Source organism: Cydia pomonella, chromosome 9 (genome assembly GCF_033807575.1).
Source record: "Cydia pomonella isolate Wapato2018A chromosome 9, ilCydPomo1, whole genome shotgun sequence".
Taxonomy (NCBI): domain Eukaryota; kingdom Metazoa; phylum Arthropoda; class Insecta; order Lepidoptera; family Tortricidae; genus Cydia; species Cydia pomonella.
Window position 1 is genome coordinate 30330 of NC_084711.1, and position 20409 is coordinate 50738.

The 20409-nt window shown below is 48.1% G+C and overlaps 1 protein-coding gene across 1 annotated transcript in view; it reads right to left on the reverse strand.

The window, feature by feature from the left end:
* The window catches only part of LOC133520975 (helicase domino), a gene marked incomplete at its 3' end in the record, with an annotated part of 65343 nt that overhangs the window by 22148 nt on the left and 22786 nt on the right, over positions 1 to 20409 (reverse strand). The window contains 7 exon segments of the mRNA XM_061855695.1: positions 8044 to 8233; positions 8316 to 8512; positions 8879 to 9676; positions 9993 to 10214; positions 10469 to 10609; positions 15495 to 15689; positions 17097 to 17286. Coding sequence (XP_061711679.1) covers positions 8044 to 8233; positions 8316 to 8512; positions 8879 to 9676; positions 9993 to 10214; positions 10469 to 10609; positions 15495 to 15689; positions 17097 to 17286 — 1933 coding nt within the window.

Below are 20409 nucleotides of genomic sequence, written 5' to 3' on the forward strand. Positions count from 1 at the left end.
ATAGTGTTTTCCGAGAGGCAACGTCTAATTTTTTCTATAAACATTTCCGTTAGTGTATTAGGATCATATAGATCAAACAGTTCAGCTAGGTTGTCTTTTTGGAGAGTACTGTGCGCATTCTCGAAATTTACTTTTATTATCTTTTTACCACAGCATTTAGGGATATCAGTGCTACCGATTTTAAGCAGTATCATCGCGTGGTCAGTTATCGTTGTGTCTAGAACAAGTCTTAGCGTTCGAAAGATTATTGTCGAGCTTTAACATAAAATGGTCAAGGCAAGCACCCTCCCTTGTGGGTAGAATATGCCCAGGTAACAATCCGTGCATTGCCAACATATTTAGGTTGTACCGTTCGATGAGAGTTGTGGGAGAATTAAAACTGCAGCGTTCATGCAGATAGGTAGTGCAAGACAATTTATTAAAGTAAACAACTATACTCGATGATTTTTAGAACCCGTAACGCCATCTGTTCGCGGTAATGAGTTTTAATACATAAGATAGATAGGTTCACATGCAAAATTAGGACTTTATAATTATAGTGAATACATAGTAGATGGCGTAAACAACTAAAAGCATTAATTAACTTGAACATACTCCCCCGGAAAGGACGGAGTCCTTTATACAAGGTAAAACACATAATTTAGTTATAGATCTTTGAATAACTCCAGAAATTGTCCGTATTTCATATGTCCGAGTTAAGCCATCAGGTCCTGGATGCTTCCCTATAACACGGCCCATTGGCCAGCTTCCAGGCGGGAGTCGTTGATCTTTGACCAATACCAGATCGCCTATGTCCAGATCTTTGGTTACGCGGTTCCATTTAGGACGTTGCTGAAGCCGGGTTAAGAACTCCTTCTGCCATTGTCTCCAAAAATCTTGCAACATCTTTTGCGTAAGCTGCCATCTAGATAGCTGGTGAATCTTAGAGTCCGTATAGTCATCATCAGGGATACTAACAATCTGTTCAGTGGTCAGAAAATGACCTGGGGTTAATGGTTGTAATGAGTCCGGATCGTCATTGAGAGGGTATAAAGGCCGAGAATTGAGGCATCCTTCAATCTGGGCGAGTAACGTCGTCAATTCTTCAAAGGTGAGGGTTGAGTTTCCTATTACCCTTTTCATATGGTATTTGATTGATTTTACGCCGGCCTCCCATATACCACCAAAATTAGGAGCTGCAGGAGGGATATATTTCCATGTAATCCTCATATTATCTAACTGGGCTGCAAACTCATCTGGGATTCTTGCTTGACCTTGGCGCCACATGGCTATCAAGTCCTTCTTGGCTCCAATGAAATTTGTGCCATGGTCGCTCCACATCTCTGCGCATCGTCCTCGTCTAGATACGAATCGCCTTAAAGCCGCTAGAAATGCCTCTGTACTTAAACTACTCACGAGTTCGATGTGAAACGCTCTGGTCACCATGCAGACAAAAAAAGATATGTACGCCTTAGTGGATTTTGCTCCACGGCCTTTGCTCATCCGCACATTTATAGGTCCTGCAAAATCTACTCCGCTGATCAGAAAAGGCTTTGCGGGTTTTACTCTTATAGCAGGTAGATCTCCCATTAGCTGATTGCTAGTTTCTCCTCTCTGCCGGATACAAACGATGCAGTTGCGTACATATTTCTTTATTTTATTAGTCATGTTGATTAGCCAGTATTTGGATCGAAGATACATCACCATCAACTGTGGACCGCCATGAAGAGTGCTGCTGTGTGCTTCTGCTAGAAGAAGAGGTAACAGAGCATTGTCCTTCGTGATTATAATGGGGTGCTTCTGTTGGGCTTCTAAATCAGCATGGCGAAGTCGGCCGCCTACTCTCAACACACCCTTTGGATCTAAAAAGGGGGCGAGTGACAACAATCGACTTTTTCTTTTCAGCTGTTTCTTACTCTTTAAATCATCAATTTCTTCTTGAAATTCGATTTCCTGGGTTCGTCTTAAGCAAATGGTAAGTGCTTCATCTCTCTCTTTAGTCATCAGGTAAGTTGGTAAGTGATCTTTATTTTCTCTCTTTCTTTTCAGATGCAGCATCCATCTTCGACAGTATGCGATTATTCTCACCAGTTTCCCGAGCGACGAGTATTTAGCAATCAAGGTAAGTATTAAATCCTCTTCCTTTTCTTTAGTTGTAGTAGCCAATGTTTTAATAACTTTTCTGCATTCTAAGTCTGTTTCAGGTACTACTGTTCCCGGCAGTTCAAGGGCTGGCTCTTTGAGAAACGCCGGTCCATCCCACCAGAGTGTATTTTCCAAGAGCTTTTTTGGCATAACTCCTCGTGAGGCTGGGTCTGCAGGATTGTGTTTAGTATTGACGTAATACCACCCGTTTATCTCATTCATTTTGTTAATTTCAGTAACTCGATTTTTTACAAAAGGAGTCCATCGACCTGGGTCTCCTTTTATCCATGACAGAACAACTTGTGAGTCCGACCAGGCAAATACTTGATGTTTTTGAACTTTTAATATGCTTACAACGTGTTTCAGGAGTCTACACAGTAGAACAGCTGCGCACATCTCTAATCTTGGCATGGATATTTGCTTCAAAGGGGCTGTTTTCGTTTTAGCCGTGAGTAGAGATACTTGTACTTGCCCGTCTGTGTCGATGGCTCGGATGTATATTACTGCTGCGTAAGCGCTCATCGAGGCATCAGAAAATCCATGAACCTCAATCGAACTTCTGTCTGCATTTGTATGTACCCAACGATTTATCTTTACTTCTGTCAGTGCAGGAATCTCATTTCTAAACTTCATCCACTCTTCCTTCACTTCAGCTGCGAGTTCTTCATCCCAACCAACACCTAATTGCCATAATTTCTGCATGAATGTTTTAGCGATGACTACTGCAGGCGCCAGCCAACCCATCGGATCAAATAATGATGCTATATCTGCTAAAACATTCCGCTTCGTGACTGGTTGTTCAGGTAAGTCTTTCAAATTATTCGTAATTTGCAATTTGTCTTCTTTAGTGTTCCAAATTATACCCATCTACTTCTCTTTGGGCCTTTGGAGATCGTTTTACAGGTTCAATCTCTTGCATGAATGCTTCACTATTTGAACTCCACTTTTGAAGTTCAAACCCACCCTTTTTGAGAATTGCTGTAATTTCTTTCTGATTTCTTTTAGCTTGCTCTTCTGTTTCATGCCCCGACAGAACGTCGTCCATGTAGAAATCTTCCAATATGATACGCTGTGTTTCAGGATACTCTTGACCCTCATCTATCGCAACTTGACGTAAGGTTTTGATGGCCAAGTAGGGAGCGCAAGAGGTCCCGAAGGTAACGGTAAGTAATTTGTAATCTTCTATTGGTTTTTTAGTATCGGTTCTCCAAACGATGCTTTGATAATTTGTATCTGCCTCATCAACTTCAATCTGCCGATACATTTTAATGATGTCTGCGACATATGCGATTTTGTGTGTTCTCCATCTCAGCAGTATATCGCGTAAATCTTGTTGAAGAGTAGGGCCTATGAGTAATGCATCGTTTAAGGTAGCCCCATTAGTTCCAGCACATGAAGCATGAAATACAATTCTCACCCTTGTAGTTTCTTTGTCTTCCCTTATAATAGCGTGGTGGGGGAGATACACGCAATTCTCGGTTATTTTTTTATCATCTACTTTCTTCATGTGTTGTAGTTCTAGGTACTCTTTTAAGACGTCGTTGTAATCATCTTTCAATTTTGGATTCTTATCTAATCTTCTTTCTAGCGACATCCATCTCTTCACTGCTATCTCTCGTGAGTCACGTGGTAAAACAGGTGTATCTTCTCTAAATGGCAGCCTGACCACGTAACGACCATCTTCTCTTCTTTTGTGCGTCTTCTCATAAATGTCTTCTGCCTTCTTTTCGTCTGAGGTTAGTGTATGGCTTTCTTCTTCTATGGTTTCTAACTCCCAGAACTTCTTCAGCATGTTATTAAGATCAACATTAAGATGCATGCTGACGATGTTTTTTGTGGCAGTGTGCTCTGTCCTCACATTCCCGCAAATTATCCACCCCAGGTGACTGTCTTGTGCTATAGGTGTTCCTGAGGGGCCATTGATCACTCCAGGTTTAATAACTTCGCTCCAAATTTCGACTCCTAAAAGCAAGTCGATGTGACCTGGAGTGTGACAAGTTGGATCTGCGAGGCACAACTTCTCGACATGTTTCCAGTTTTCCATCTTCACTTCATTCTCCGGCATAATGTCGGTGATGTGATGAACAACGTATGTAGTTGCTTTCATTTTCATTTTCAGCTCGATTCTTGATGAGAACTCTATTTCAGTTACATACTTAAGGGTAGTCTTCATCTTCTCGACCCCTGTTACATGCCCACCGACTGAGGTACGTCGTAAACGAAGCCTTTGTGCCGCGGCCTCAGTTATAAAAGACTCTTGTGAGCATGGATCCAACAGCGCTCTCATCAAGTGTTTTTCTCCGTTCTCAGCGTATACTTGCACTAATGCAGTTGGCATCAGCCGCGCGTGACTCCCCGTAGTGAGGTGAGATATAATTATCTTTTTATTTTTATCTTCTTTTTCTTCCTTGATATCTTCTTTATTCTCTAAAAGCGGCGCTGATGACTCCGGAACCGGCGCAGAGGTCTGAGACTGAGGGCTCCACGTGCTATGCAGCAGAGAGTGGTGTTTTCTCCCACATTGGCGGCAAGAAGATCGATGTTTGCAGAACTTAACTGAATGCCCCGGTACTAGGCAATTAAAACAAAGCCGCCAGCCTTGCACATATTCCACTCTCTTTTCTACTGCAAGTTTCGTAAATTCCTTACAAGTGTATAATAGGTGGTCTTGGTTACAAAAAATGCATTTTTGTTCGCTTTTATTTATATGAAAACTTCTTTTATTTACAGGTGCAGTCGACGACGGAGCTTGTATCATTTCCAAAACACGAAATCTTTTTTCCAGGAACTTGGTTAACATGTTTAGTGTTGGTAATTCACTGATATCTAGGGACCCGAGCTCGAGTTCCCATTATTTATGTGACTCCGAGTCTAATTTATTTACAATTAAATGAATTACCAGAGTATCCCATGTATCAACTTGTATATCTTGATTCTTCAATTTATTCAAACATTCACTTGTGGTGTCTAACAAATCTCGTAACCCTTTCGATGTTCCCGTAGCTAATTTTCGTTGATTTACTAATCGTGTCAAAATTGTGTTAACAATTATTCGTTTATTGTTGTATCTTTTTAATAAAACATTCCATGCCATGTCGTAATTACTCTCGCTGATAGGTATATGCTTAAGTAACTGTTCCGCCTCACCCGATAAACAACTTTTTAAATAATGCATTTTTTGCACTTTATTGAGTGTGGTTTTATTGTGTATTAGCGATGTGTACATATCGTGAAACGAAGTCCATTCGTGATAACTGCCAGAGTACTGTGGGATATTAATTTTCGGCAGACGAACTTCATCACTCATACTAGTGGCATTTGGAGGGTTATGTGAACTCGATGCACTTTCTCCGCTTCGTGAATTTAACTTCAATAACAAATCCATCATATCTGACCGTAACTCGATGTATTGTTCTTCGACTTCCATAAAATAATCTTTTGTGAAATATTCATACTGTCCGCGATCTTTTTTAGATACTAATTTCAACATTTCCATGTGATTGCTGTGAAACCGAGTCCAATATTCGGTCAATATTTCCATCCGTAACTGTACATAACCACTAGTTAATCTTTGTTTCGGTGATTTCTTGTAATTAGAAATAGCTTTCACCAACAACGCGTACACGTTTTCTTGTTCCTTTATATAGTCTTCCATAATGAAGATATACGCACACCAACGTTTGTATACACTTATCAAGTCTATTTATCACTTATTATACAGTTTTTTCACTTAAATTTCTTCATTAATCCATTTAAATTCGTTAAAACGTGAACAACATTTGAGGTTAATTTCGCTGTCACACTAAAATAGTTCTTATATCCGTTCGGTAAGGACCACTTTTGTACCGTTCGATGAGAGTTGTGGGAGAATTAAAACTGCAGCGTTCATGCAGATAGGTAGTGCAAGACAATTTATTAAAGTAAACAACTATACTCGATGATTTTTAGAACCCGTAACGCCATCTGTTCGCGGTAATGAGTTTTAATACATAAGATAGATAGGTTCACATGCAAAATTAGGACTTTATAATTATAGTGAATACATAGTAGATGGCGTAAACAACTAAAAGCATTAATTAACTTGAACATAGGTAGTTTAATCTGTTTGCCTGTTCAAAAGATTTTTCGTTAGTTTTCTCTGCTATATTGATATTAATATCTCCGGTTATGATAATATTTTTAGTTGACTTCATAGTGTCCAGATGAGAACATAGAGAAGAATTGAAACAGTCTGCGTTACTATTTGATGGAGATCTGTATATGCCTAATATTATAGTGTTAAGAATAGAAATTTCTAGACATGAGGCATGTGTTAGTATAATTTACATATCAAATTTCAATGCTTCCAGAGATTTCGACGTTGGTCCGATTGTGCTATCTCCGGAATGCGCCTCGCTATTGTTCTGGGTCCGATGCACTAATTCTTCCGGTTCGATTGCGACCATATGATGGTTGTAATAACGTTCACTTTGGCAAATTGTGGTTTTTGCATTTAACTAAATCAAAAAGACGAGTGATCTTGTACGAGTTTATTAAGCGACTGGTAGGACATATATAATAGAAAGAGAAGGCGGGAATATACTTAAACAGGCATGCATAAGTTTCAAATTTAACACAACAGTTACAATGACGAAACAGACCGACCTCCAGTTGTGGACCTTCCTTTGACGCTGCTGCGCGGCGAGCTGGCTGCACCCGCGAAGGCTGGAGCCTCGCCCGCGAGCGCGGCCACCGGCGCGAACCACTCGCGGAACTCCGAGTGCCACGCGAACACGTCGGGCATGAGCGAGTGCATGGCGACCACAGCGTGACGTACGTACCTCGTGCAGCCGTCGTACTAAACCAGCAGTGCCGGCGCCGGCGCCGCCCTCGCCCGCGAGCGCGGCCACCGGCGCGAACCACTCGCGGAACTCCGAGTGCCACGCGAACACGTCGGGCATGAGCGAGTGCATGGCGACCACAGCGTGACGTACGTACCTCGTGCAGCCGTCGTACTAAACCAGCAGTGCCGGCGCCGGCGCCGCCCTCGCCCGCGAGCGCGGCCACCGGCGCGAACCACTCGCGGAACTCCGAGTGCCACGCGAACACGTCGGGCATGAGCGAGTGCATGGCGACCACAGCGTGACGTACGTACCTCGTGCAGCCGTCGTACTAAACCAGCAGTGCCGGCGCCGGCGCCGCCCTCGCCCGCGAGCGCGGCCACCGGCGCGAACCACTCGCGGAACTCCGAGTGCCACGCGAACACGTCGGGCATGAGCGAGTGCATGGCGACCACAGCGTGACGTACGTACCTCGTGCAGCCGTCGTACTAAACCAGCAGTGCCGGCGCCGGCGCCGCCCTCGCCCGCGAGCGCGGCCACCGGCGCGAACCACTCGCGGAACTCCGAGTGCCACGCGAACACGTCGGGCATGAGCGAGTGCATGGCGACCACAGCGTGACGTACGTACCTCGTGCAGCCGTCGTACTAAACCAGCAGTGCCGGCGCCGGCGCCGCCCTCGCCCGCGAGCGCGGCCACCGGCGCGAACCACTCGCGGAACTCCGTGTGCGACGCGAACACGTCGGGCATGAGCGAGTGCATGGCGACCACAGCGTGACGTACGTACCTCGTGCAGCCGTCGTACTAAACCAGCAGTGCCGGCGCCGGCGCCGCCCTCGCCCGCGAGCGCGGTCACCGGCGCGAACCACTCGCGGAACTCCGTGTGCGACGCGAACACGTCGGGCATGAGCGAGTGCATGGCGACCACAGCGTGACGTACGTACCTCGTGCAGCCGTCGTACTAAACCAGCAGTGCCGGCGCCGGCGCCGCCCTCGCCCGCGAGCGCGGCCACCGGCGCGAACCACTCGCGAAACTCCGTGTGCGACGCGAACACGTCGGGCATGAGCGAGTGCATGGCGACCACAGCGTGACGTACGTACCTCGTGCAGCCGTCGTACTAAACCAGCAGTGCCGGCGCCGGCGCCGCCCTCGCCCGCGAGCGCGGCCACCGGCGCGAACCACTCGCGGAACTCCGAGTGCGACGCGAACACGTCAGGCATGAGGAAGTGCATGAGCGACCACAGCTCCAGCAGGCTGTTCTGCAGCGGCGTGCCCGTCAGCAGCAGCCGCCTGAAACATACAAGCGTGTTAACGCAAGACCTGTACGGATCGAGGTCTCTGTTAGTCTGGAAGTAGCAAGTTGTTAGCTCACCTGTCCGTCTGAAAGTTGAGCAGCATCTGCCAGCGCTGGCTCTTGAAGTTCTTGATGTTCTGCGCCTCGTCGAGCACTAAGTACCGCCATCGCTTGCGACGGAAGGACTGGTGGTCCTGCACGACCAGCTTGTAGGACGTGATGCACACGTGGAACGAGTTCGGCTTCGTCCAGCCCACGCGCTTCAGCTTGCGCTCCTGCACAACACACGCGTCAAACCAAGTCAGCAACCTTATTCTTGCTCACTAAACAGAGAAGTTTGAATGACCACCAAGCTAGACTGCAAAAGATGGTCTAGTTAGTTTTGTGTTAGAGGAACAAAACAAGTGTTATATTGAAAGGAATTGTTTGAATTGGGTGTCGTTGCCAGCAGCAGTAGCTCCCATAATGTGTTAAAAAGACATTTTTTTGTTAATTTTGCAGTGCTCTCTTGAGGGTATTATTATTTATTTATTTATTTAAACGTTTTTGCACAAATATACAAAAAAGAGTACGACTGGTGGTGGTGGACTTAATGCCTAAACAGAAACAAGAGGAGAGAGAGAGGGTATGACGAAAATTACCTTGATGGTCCCATAGTATGTGAGGATCTTGAAGGCGGGGCACCACTTCTTGAACTCCATCTCCCAGTTGAGCACGACGGAGGTGGGCGCCACCACGAGGTGCGGCCCCCAGTCCTGCCGCTCGAGCGCCAGGTGCGCGAGCAGGGCGATGGTCTGGATGGTCTTGCCGAGCCCCATCTCGTCGGCCAGGATGCCGTTGAGCGCGCGCGCGTGCATGGTGGCCAGCCAGTGCAGCCCCACGTGCTGGTACTCGCGCAGCGGGTGCTTGAGCAGGCGCGGCACGGGCGTGGCCACGGCCGTGGACTGCAGCGTGGTGCCGGTGGGCTGCAGCGTGGCGGCGAGCGACGCGGCCGCCTCCACGCGCCGCTCGGAGCCGGCGCCCGGGTCGTCCACCAGCGTGGCCAGCTTCTCGGAGCCGCCGCTCGCCGAGGACGACGCCGACTCCGAGTCGTCGCTGTCCGGCTCGCTCTCGTCGCGCTCGCTGTCGCTGTCGGGCGGCGGCGGCGGCGGCGGCGGCGCGGTCGAGTACCGCCGCCGCAGCTCCTCGATGTCGAGGTCGGCCTCCTCCTGCAGCGCGTCGATCTCCTGCTTGTGGTCGGAGCGCTCTTGGCGCTCCTGCTCGGCGATGGTGTCCTCGTCGTCGGCCGAGTCGGCGTCGGCGCTGTAGTCGGAGGAGCCGGGGGAGGGCGGCGGGGAGGGCGCGGCGGGCGTGTAGCCGGGGGGGAGCAGCTCGGGCAGCGCGAGCCGCGACTCGCGCCGCAGCGCCTCGATCTCGTCGCGGTGGTGCGACGCGTCATGCTAAACGAGAAATTGCTCATGTGTCATGTGGATGATAGAGGTTATGTCACATTCGGTAACCTGTGACGTGTCGGATGTCGTAAATTGTATGTGGTATGAGATGGAGGACGGGCTCATGGACATCCACCGACCCGCTGCGCTGGGTAGAATTGTAAAGAAGGCCTGCCAAGGATCTATATGGGCGCCAATTATTAGGACTGCGGAAAATAGTATAGAATGGAGAGCCTCAGTACAGGAAATAACGACCTCCTGTGGGCGAGACCCTCAGTCTAGAGGAAACGAGTTCTGCCTCAGAAGAAGATTCGGTGAGTGATACCTGCGCCTCCTGCTCGGCCTGCGCGATGGTCTCCTCGTCGTCGCTGTCGGGCCCTCGCGGGGTGAACTCGTCGTCGGAGGGCGGCGTGTCGGGCTGCGGCTGCAGACTGGCGGCCAGCTGGCGCGAGTACTGCTCCGTGCGGTCCACGATGATGGACAGCTGCTCGTCCAGCGCCTCCTTGCGCGCGCGCTCCACGCGCCGCGACCGCTTCCACTCCACCAACTGGACGACATACACGGTCAAACCCGAGCGACAAGTTCCGAGCTGGTTCAATGGCAGAACCATTTCACTAAAGCACCTCAAATACTTCCAGTTCGGAACTTTCCACATAGTAAGCCTGTTCATCCGACCTCAACCAACAACGAATATGAAGGAAAATCTAAACATAAAGTCATAATTAATTTGAATCCTTGACATTTGTAGGAATTAGAATTATAGCATTCTAATATATCATGTGTTTTACACGCAATTCATACCTTTTCGACATTAAGCCAGAAAGTCCTGATCTCCTTGGCCGCGAAGGCGGCTATCCTCTTCAGCTGCAGCTCCTGCGCCTTCTCCGCCTTCTGCGCCGCGGCTGCCTTGTCTTGGAAATATTTCTGCACGGCTCGGGCACACTGCCAAATATTAAATAACAGTGCAATTGGTTAATTGACAACATTTCATTTTTATAAAACCTGAATTGTTACATATGTTTTGAAAGTTTTTTACTTCCTGGACACTGCATTATATTAATATAATAAATTTAACAACGCTTATTACGAAAAATACAAAAGAACAAAAAAATGATGTGATTTTACCAATTCTGCGGCAAAATACGTGAAATGTCATTGCCATTCATCACGAAAAAAAATTAGCTGTCATAATATTGGATTTGACATTGTTAATTAAATACGACGTGTTGATTGAAATTCAAAACAAAAACAAATTTATTTACATAATTAAGTTACTATCTACTAATCTTTTTAAAAATGGACGAAGCCGTATGGATCGATGAGGTATATACTCCGCCAAAGTATACCAAATACTGTTTCGTCCCCTACTGCAAAAATTATTCGTCGAAGACATCGGACAAATATTTAATTACATTACATTCGTTTGTGTTTTTCCGTCGCTGCGTCGTATCCGTATGAAAGCCTGGTGTCGTATTCATATATCAGTATCCGTTATAATATCCAAATTATCGTAGAAATCTGATATTTAATCAAAATTGTTTTAAAACAACAACGGACCAGTTTAAAACATTGAAAATGACAGACAATGTCAGATTAATTAAGTCATGTTTTTTTTTCAATCGAGATAAGACCTAGCTTCTAGCGTAGAACTGAAGTTACGCCATTTTAGAATTAATAATAAGTTAAATACAAGGGTGTCATGATGGAGTCAGGAGTTGGTCATCAGAACTCCTAATCTACTCATCATAACTCCATCGTGTTTGGGCTCAATAGATTTGCCCTGACGAGCACCATCGATCTAGATGAGGTCCAGGGTCTCACGATGGAGTCAGGAGTTGGTCACCAGAACTCCTAATCTACTCATCATAACTCGATCATGTTTGGGCTCAATAGATTTACCCTGACGAACACCATCGATCTAGATGAGGTCTAGGGTCTCATGATGGAGTCAGGAGTTGGTCATCAAAATGGCAATTCTACTCATTATAACTCCATTATAGGTAGCCAACCTGCCAATCGTTTACGCTACGACAACGAAACGGTATCTGTCTCTCTATCGCACTAATATTCGCAAATGGTTGGCATCTTGGCTAGGCACTATGGGTGCATAGCGAACATGCCGATCGTTTACGATTCGGCAGCGAAACACTATCTGTCTCTCTATCGCACTAATATGCGCAAACGAATGACATATTGGCTAGGCACCATGGATGCATAGCCAATAAGCCAATCAGAGAGACAGATATTTTTTCGTTGTCGTAGCGTAAGCGATTGGCTGTTGGCGGTGCACCAGTGGTGCCTAGACAACATGCAAATCGTTTGCGCATATTAGTGCGATAGAGAGACAGATAGTGTTTCCTTGTCGTGTCGTAAACGATTGGTATGTTGGCTACGCACCCATATTGGCGGCCTGCTTCTTCCAATTGCACTCGTGCGCGAAGTCCCGCGCGAGCCAGGCCATCTCCTCCAGCACGTAGTCCCAGTGCGTCTGGGTCGGGTGGGCATGTGGGGCAGGACACACTAACCTTCTTGGCGGCCTGCTTCTTCCAATTGCACTCGTGCGCGAAGTCCCGCGCGAGCCAGGCCATCTCCTCCAGCACGTAGTCCCAGTGCGTCTGGGTCAGCTGGGCATGTGGGGCAGGACACACTAACCTTCTTGGCGGCCTGCTTCTTCCACTTGCGCTCGTGCGCGAAGTCCTGCGCGAGCCAGGCCATCTCCTCCAGCAGGTAGTCCCAGTGCGTCTGGGTAAGGTGGGCATGTGGGGCAGGACACACTAACCTTCTTGGCGGCCTGCTTCTTCCACTTGCGCTCGTGCGCGAAGTCCTGCGCGAGCCAGGCCATCTCCTCCAGCAGGTAGTCCCAGTGCGTCTGGGTAAGGTGGGCATGTGGGGCAGGACACACTAACCTTCTTGGCGGCCTGCTTCTTCCACTTGCGCTCGTGCGCGAAGTCCTGCGCGAGCCAGGCCATCTCCTCCAGCAGGTAGTCCCAGTGCGTCTGGGTAAGGTGGGCATGTGGGGCAGGACACACTAACCTTCTTGGCGGCCTGCTTCTTCCACTTGCGCTCGTGCGCGAAGTCCTGCGCGAGCCAGGCCATCTCCTCCAGCAGGTAGTCCCAGTGCGTCTGGGTAAGGTGGGCATGTGGGGCAGGACACACTAACCTTCTTGGCGGCCTGCTTCTTCCACTTGCGCTCGTGCGCGAAGTCCTGCGCGAGCCAGGCCATCTCCTCCAGCAGGTAGTCCCAGTGCGTCTGGCTAAGGTGGGCATGTGGGGCAGGACACACTAACCTTCTTGGCGGCCTGCTTCTTCCACTTGCGCTCGTGCGCGAAGTCCTGCGCGAGCCAGGCCATCTCCTCCAGCAGGTAGTCCCAGTGCGTCTGGGTAAGGTGGGCATGTGGGGCAGGACACACTAACCTTCTTGGCGGCCTGCTTCTTCCACTTGCGCTCGTGCGCGAAGTCCTGCGCGAGCCAGGCCATCTCCTCCAGCAGGTAGTCCCAGTGCGTCTGGGTAAGGTGGGCATGTGGGGCAGGACACACTAACCTTCTTGGCGGCCTGCTTCTTCCACTTGCGCTCGTGCGCGAAGTCCTGCGCGAGCCAGGCCATCTCCTCCAGCAGGTAGTCCCAGTGCGTCTGGGTAAGGTGGGCATGTGGGGCAGGACACACTAACCTTCTTGGCGGCCTGCTTCTTCCACTTGCGCTCGTGCGCGAAGTCCTGCGCGAGCCAGGCCATCTCCTCCAGCAGGTAGTCCCAGTGCGTCTGGGTAAGGTGGGCATGTGGGGCAGGACACACTAACCTTCTTGGCGGCCTGCTTCTTCCACTTGCGCTCGTGCGCGAAGTCCTGCGCGAGCCAGGCCATCTCCTCCAGCAGGTAGTCCCAGTGCGTCTGGGTAAGGTGGGCATGTGGGGCAGGACACACTAACCTTCTTGGCGGCCTGCTTCTTCCACTTGCGCTCGTGCGCGAAGTCCTGCGCGAGCCAGGCCATCTCCTCCAGCAGGTAGTCCCAGTGCGTCTGGGTAAGGTGGGCATGTGGGGCAGGACACACTAACCTTCTTGGCGGCCTGCTTCTTCCACTTGCGCTCGTGCGCGAAGTCCTGCGCGAGCCAGGCCATCTCCTCCAGCAGGTAGTCCCAGTGCGTCTGGGTAAGGTGGGCATGTGGGGCAGGACACACTAACCTTCTTGGCGGCCTGCTTCTTCCACTTGCGCTCGTGCGCGAAGTCCTGCGCGAGCCAGGCCATCTCCTCCAGCAGGTAGTCCCAGTGCGTCTGGCTAAGGTGGGCATGTGGGGCAGGACACACTAACCTTCTTGGCGGCCTGCTTCTTCCACTTGCGCTCGTGCGCGAAGTCCTGCGCGAGCCAGGCCATCTCCTCCAGCAGGTAGTCCCAGTGCGTCTGGGTAAGGTGGGCATGTGGGGCAGGACACACTAACCTTCTTGGCGGCCTGCTTCTTCCACTTGCGCTCGTGCGCGAAGTCCTACGCGAGCCAGGCCATCTCCTCCAGCAGGTAGTCCCAGTGCGTCTGGGTAAGGTGGGCATGTGGGGCAGGACACACTAACCTTCTTGGCGGCCTGCTTCTTCCACTTGCGCTCGTGCGCGAAGTCCTGCGCGAGCCAGGCCATCTCCTCCAGCAGGTAGTCCCAGTGCGTCTGGGTAAGGTGTGCATGTGGGGCAGGACACACTAACCTTCTTGGCGGCCTGCTTCTTCCACTTGCGCTCGTGCGCGAAGTCCTGCGCGAGCCAGGCCATCTCCTCCAGCAGGTAGTCCCAGTGCGTCTGGGTAAGGTGGGCATGTGGGGCAGAACACACTAACCTTCTTGGCGGCCTGCTTCTTCCACTTGCGCTCGTGCGCGAAGTCCTGCGCGAGCCAGGCCATCTCCTCCAGCAGGTAGTCCCAGTGCGTCTGGGTAAGGTGGGCATGTGGGGCAGGACACACTAACCTTCTTGGCGGCCTGCTTCTTCCACTTGCGCTCGTGCGCGAAGTCCTGCGCGAGCCAGGCCATCTCCTCCAGCAGGTAGTCCCAGTGCGTCTGGGTAAGGTGGGCATGTGGGGCAGGACACACTAACCTTCTTGGCGGCCTGCTTCTTCCACTTGCGCTCGTGCGCGAAGTCCTGCGCGAGCCAGGCCATCTCCTCCAGCAGGTAGTCCCAGTGCGTCTGGGTAAGGTGGGCATGTGGGGCAGGACACACTAACCTTCTTGGCGGCCTGCTTCTTCCACTTGCGCTCGTGCGCGAAGTCCTGCGCGAGCCAGGCCATCTCCTCCAGCAGGTAGTCCCAGTGCGTCTGGGTAAGGTGGGCATGTGGGGCAGGACACACTAACCTTCTTGGCGGCCTGCTTCTTCCACTTGCGCTCGTGCGCGAAGTCCTGCGCGAGCCAGGCCATCTCCTCCAGCAGGTAGTCCCAGTGCGTCTGGGTAAGGTGGGCATGTGGGGCAGGACACACTAACCTTCTTGGCGGCCTGCTTCTTCCACTTGCGCTCGTGCGCGAAGTCCTGCGCGACCCAGGCCATCTCCTCCAGCAGGTAGTCCCAGTGCGTCTGGGTAAGGTGGGCATGTGGGGCAGGACACACTAACCTTCTTGGCGGCCTGCTTCTTCCACTTGCGCTCGTGCGCGAAGTCCTGCGCGAGCCAGGCCATCTCCTCCAGCAGGTAGTCCCAGTGCGTCTGGGTAAGGTGGGCATGTGGGGCAGGACACACTAACCTTCTTGGCGGCCTGCTTCTTCCACTTGCGCTCGTGCGCGAAGTCCTGCGCGAGCCAGGCCATCTCCTCCAGCAGGTAGTCCCAGTGCGTCTGGGTAAGGTGGGCATGTGGGGCAGGACACACTAACCTTCTTGGCGGCCTGCTTCTTCCACTTGCGCTCGTGCGCGAAGTCCTGCGCGAGCCAGGCCATCTCCTCCAGCAGGTAGTCCCAGTGCGTCTTGGGCCGCGGCGGCTCGCACACGCGCGGCAGCCGCCGCTCCGCCCACAGCCCGGCGCGAGCCAGCTCGGCCACGCGCGCGGCCACGTACGCTTCTTGTCGTGCCTGAACAATAAAACGAATCATTATTCACTAATAAATCTAACAATACATTCAATTGTTAAGGTGCCATGGGTTCAACCAGCACTTTTTGAAAAATCGTAGCGCTGTTTACAAACTTTCATTTTTTTATAGTTGTTAATAATAAGCCCTTTATTTCCATGCAAATTTACATATAGATTTTATAAAGTAATTAAATTTAGTGTTTTTTTTTTCTTTTCTTTACATGGCCCCGCTTTGGGTAAAGGTAAAGGCGAAAAAAAAGATAAAATGTAAAAAATAGTAATTTTTTAACTTTGTTATTATTTCTCGAGTGATTGTGTAAAATTCTCTGAGACATTTATCTTGAAATTTATGCCCTGATTCATAAGCTATCTAACGATAATTATTTTTTAAATGTGCGACAGATAAATGGACAGATAATGGTACATTAACCAAGTGTAGTCGTGTTTGGCGCCATAAAACTTTGGAAGTGTGCATTTTTGAAATGGTTGAGAAAAACCATAGGTATGGGGGTCGATTTGTCGATAAAATTCATCGTACTATACGTGGTTAACGGCTTCACTATACGTCAGCTGCAGAGAAAAAGTACACCCCCCTGCATACAAAACTTCTTTGCAGGGGTATGTTTTCTGTGCAGCTGACTACCATCAAGCTGAAGATGGAGACAGGAGGTAGCCATACGAATTCTGTGATAAAGAAACGCAACCGAATTGTGTTTGAGGGTTTTAGAATTATCTCGATGAGTATTAGTTGCATGTAATACGGTATAATATGCTTGCCAAAAAATATTAATAGCTATGTTGAGACCTTTCTCTAGGAACTTCATTGATTCGAAATCTGATTAAACAACTTTCACTTGATATAAAAAATTACGAACATAGATAGGACTAAACAAGGCTCCGAATCCAATTAAATTTCCAAACCGTTATTATGTACTTGGCATTCTTAAAACCGTTATTTTTTAAACCGGTTTTTCCATATTCCAAGATTATATTATAGGACATTATTACAAAACGTGACTAAAGCCCCACAGTATGCTCAATAAGGCTTGTGTTGTGAGTACTTAGACAACGATATATATATTATATAAATATTTATAAATACATAATATAAACTGAAGTAAAACCAAAATAAACCGGTAATTACTGCTATTTTAAAAACCGATTCCGAGCGTTGGGTCTAAAACGCACCATTAAACATTTGTAACAATGATTGCACTAAAATATAAAAAAATGCTTCTGATAATAGGCAATTTTATTTTTGGCCGAACACATACGCACGACTAACGCTAAGGAGCAAATCACATGGTATCCAGTGAAAAATGACGCTAATTGCTTCAATCCAATCAGCTTCAGTGTCGCAACTGATGGGCGATGAATTTGGAGAAAAAGAAAGTAGCTTCAGCCCGACCTTCTCCACCATCTCGGTGGGCGGCGGCGGGTCGGGCGCGAGCGGCTCGGGCGGCGGCACGGGCGGCGGCCGGCGCGCCTCCAGGAACGACACCAGCTGCGGCGCGGGCGGCCGCTTGCGCCACGCCGCGTAGTCCATCATGTTGCCGCCAGCCTGCAGGAAGTACAGCTCGCTGAGCTGCTCCGTGTACCTGCACCAACATCACTGTTATCCCAAGAGTCGCCTATTAAATGAACATGCAACACTTTTTTCAATCAATTATTTGTATTTGTATGCAAAAGGAAAAATAAATTCTTAAAAATCTAGGAATGTTACGCGAAATGCGTTCTTCGAAGTTCATCTATCAAAATCATCATCATATCATATATTGCATATACATGTGTTACAATAGGTATTTATAGGGTTCCGTGCCCAAAGGGTACAACGGACCCTATTACTAAGACTCCGCTGTCCGTCCGTCCGTCTGTCACCAGGCTGTATCTCATGAACCGTGATGGTTACACGGTTGAAATTTTCACAGATAATGTGTTACTGTTGCCGCTATAACAACAAATACTAAAAATCAGAATGAAATAAATATTTAAGGGGCCTCCCATACAACAAACGTAATTTTTTTTGCCGTTTTTATAGATAATGGTACGGAACCCTTACGTAATTACATTACTTGTTCATTTTAAATATATAATAAGTAAATTTAAAGGTAAGTATGCCATTTATATTCATTTTAATTTGCACAATTTCATTATTTATTCAATAATGTCAGTAAAGGATTCGTTTAAGGAGTAGTAGCACTTTTGTTGTAATAGTGACCAAATTCAATTCAATTCAAATCGTTTAATTCAGGTAAAACCCATTATTACATTTCAAATAACATACATACATATAATCACGCCTATTTCCCGAAGGGGTAGGCAGAGACCACGGATTTCCACTTGCTACGATCCTGACATACCTCTTTCGCTTCCTTCACTTTCATGACATTCCTCATACACGCTCGTCGGTTTAGGGTGCTCTTGACCTGGCCTTTCTTCAGGATTTCCCCGATTTGATCAGAGAAAGTCCGCCGAGGTCTACCCCTTCCAGCTCCCTCTTCTACTTCTCCCTTATACACTCTCTTTGTTAACCTTCTTTAAAATAGCAACCACAATAATAATAATAATCGTTTCAGCGAACGGTCTCATAGCGAAGAGGCTCGACCAATATCTTGAGACTCTCGCTAGATGGTTGGATCAAGGGTCAGTTGCAGAAGGCGGTGATCTTGGACACGACATGGATAGTCCGGCGTTTCCTCTCTCTGCAGCCCTGACCACCGGCAGCTTGGACCCTGCCCCGCTGCTGGCGGCACCCTGGGTTAGGGTATTATTATTCTGATGTTTTTTTTACTATTTATGAATATAAAGGTAGTCTGAAGGCGGCTGTCTTGCTACCAAAAAGTTCGCGAACATTGCGGGCATGTGAGCACACCATTTGCGTAATTATAGTGCATAGCCGCGGGTAGTCTGGCTTTTATATCGTCGCGCTTGGCATCCAGCTCTGAGCGCCGACGAGCTTCGAATTCAGCTACTTTGGCATTTATAGTAGCCCGCCACTCCATTCGTATGGCTGCCTGCTGCTCCCATCGCGAGGGCTCTATGCGACACTTTTTCATGTGCCGCTTAAGCACATCTTTGTACCTGAGGAATTGGTCACCCTGTTTCCGCTTGCCCTCCTCAAGCTCAGAATAAAAGATGCGCTTAGCCACACGCTGGTCGTTCATCCGCGAAACGTGACCGCACCCAATGAAGCTGACGTCGCATGAGGTACCTATACCTCGATACCACCCACATTTGCTCTACGCAGCACTTCGGTATTCCGAACACGATCAGACCATCGGATCTTCAGTATTTTGCGTAGGCATCTGAGGTGGAATCGGTCCAGCATGCGAATATGGCGGCGATAAACGGTCCACGTTTCAGTGGAGTATAGAAGGTTAGGCAGCACGAATGGCCAGTTTTAAATCGTGTGAGCTGAGAACCTTGTGGTCTAACTTGCCAAAAGCTGCAGCCGCAGCCCCGATCCTGCTGTTAATTTCAGCATCAAGGTCGCACTTGGATGTTAACGTGCTCCCCAGGTAGCGGAACTTGTCTACCTGCTTCAGCTGGTCCTCGCCGAGTCTGTTGACTGACAACGTCCAGCGACATCACCTAAGTCTTCTTGACACTGATCTTGAGCCCAAACCTGCGACAGGACTCGTCCAAACTGGACATGAGCTATTGCATGCCTTCCGGAGACTCAGTAACAAAACACAAGTCGTCTGCATACATGATCTCTGTGATCACTGCGTATGAGACTTTTGTACGTGCTTTTTTTAAAGCTTTTATTTAACTTGCAATGTATGTACACAGATAAAAAAGATATCTTAATTCAAAACGCAAAACTCTCTTGCGCACGGTTGCTTAAATAAAATAATAAATTGCTTAGTCCAATAAATATGTCTCGAGTTAAAAACAACATAATTTTTAAAAGGAGAATAAAAATTATTTAGTTTTATCTTTACACATTTTTAAAGCGAATGGTAGTGATTTGAGTTAAGATATTAATTATTCGCCGAAAGAAAAAAAGTCTTAGAAAGAGATATAGCATGCTCTTAAAAAACGGTTTTATCTTGAGTAACTCTACCTCAAACCAAAAATATTACCAAATTCCAAAGAAGAACCACCAAAATTTTCCTTTGAGACTTTTAAGTTTTTAGGCAAGAGCGATTAATTCTTGGTTTGATGTTTTCAATTTACAGTCAAGAGCTAAAGCTATTTTAAAAAAGAAGCACCAAAACTTTGGTTTGAGACTTTTAAGTTTTTATACAAGAGCCATTAATTCTTGGTTTGATGTTTTCAACCTACAGTCAAGAGCCAAAGCTATTTCAAAGAAGAAGCACCAAAATTTTCCTTTGAGACTTTAAGTTTATAGACAAAAGCGATAAATTCTTGGTTTGATGTTTTCAATCTACAGTGAAGAGCCAAAGCTATTTCAAAGAAGAAGCACCAAAATGTTGCTTTGAGACTTAAGTTTTTACGCAAGAGCGATTAATTCTTGGTTTGATGTTGTCAATATACAGTCAAGAGCCAAAGCTATTCAAAAGAAAAAGCACCAAAACTTTGGTTTGAGACTTTTACATAAAATAGTATATATATGATGAAGGGGACAAGAGCGCTGGTGGCCTAGCGGTAAGAGCGTATGACTTGCAATCCGGAGGTCGCGGGTTCAAACCTCGGCTCGTACCGATGAGTTTTTCGGAACTTCTGTACGAACATTTTGATATTCACCAGTCGCTTTT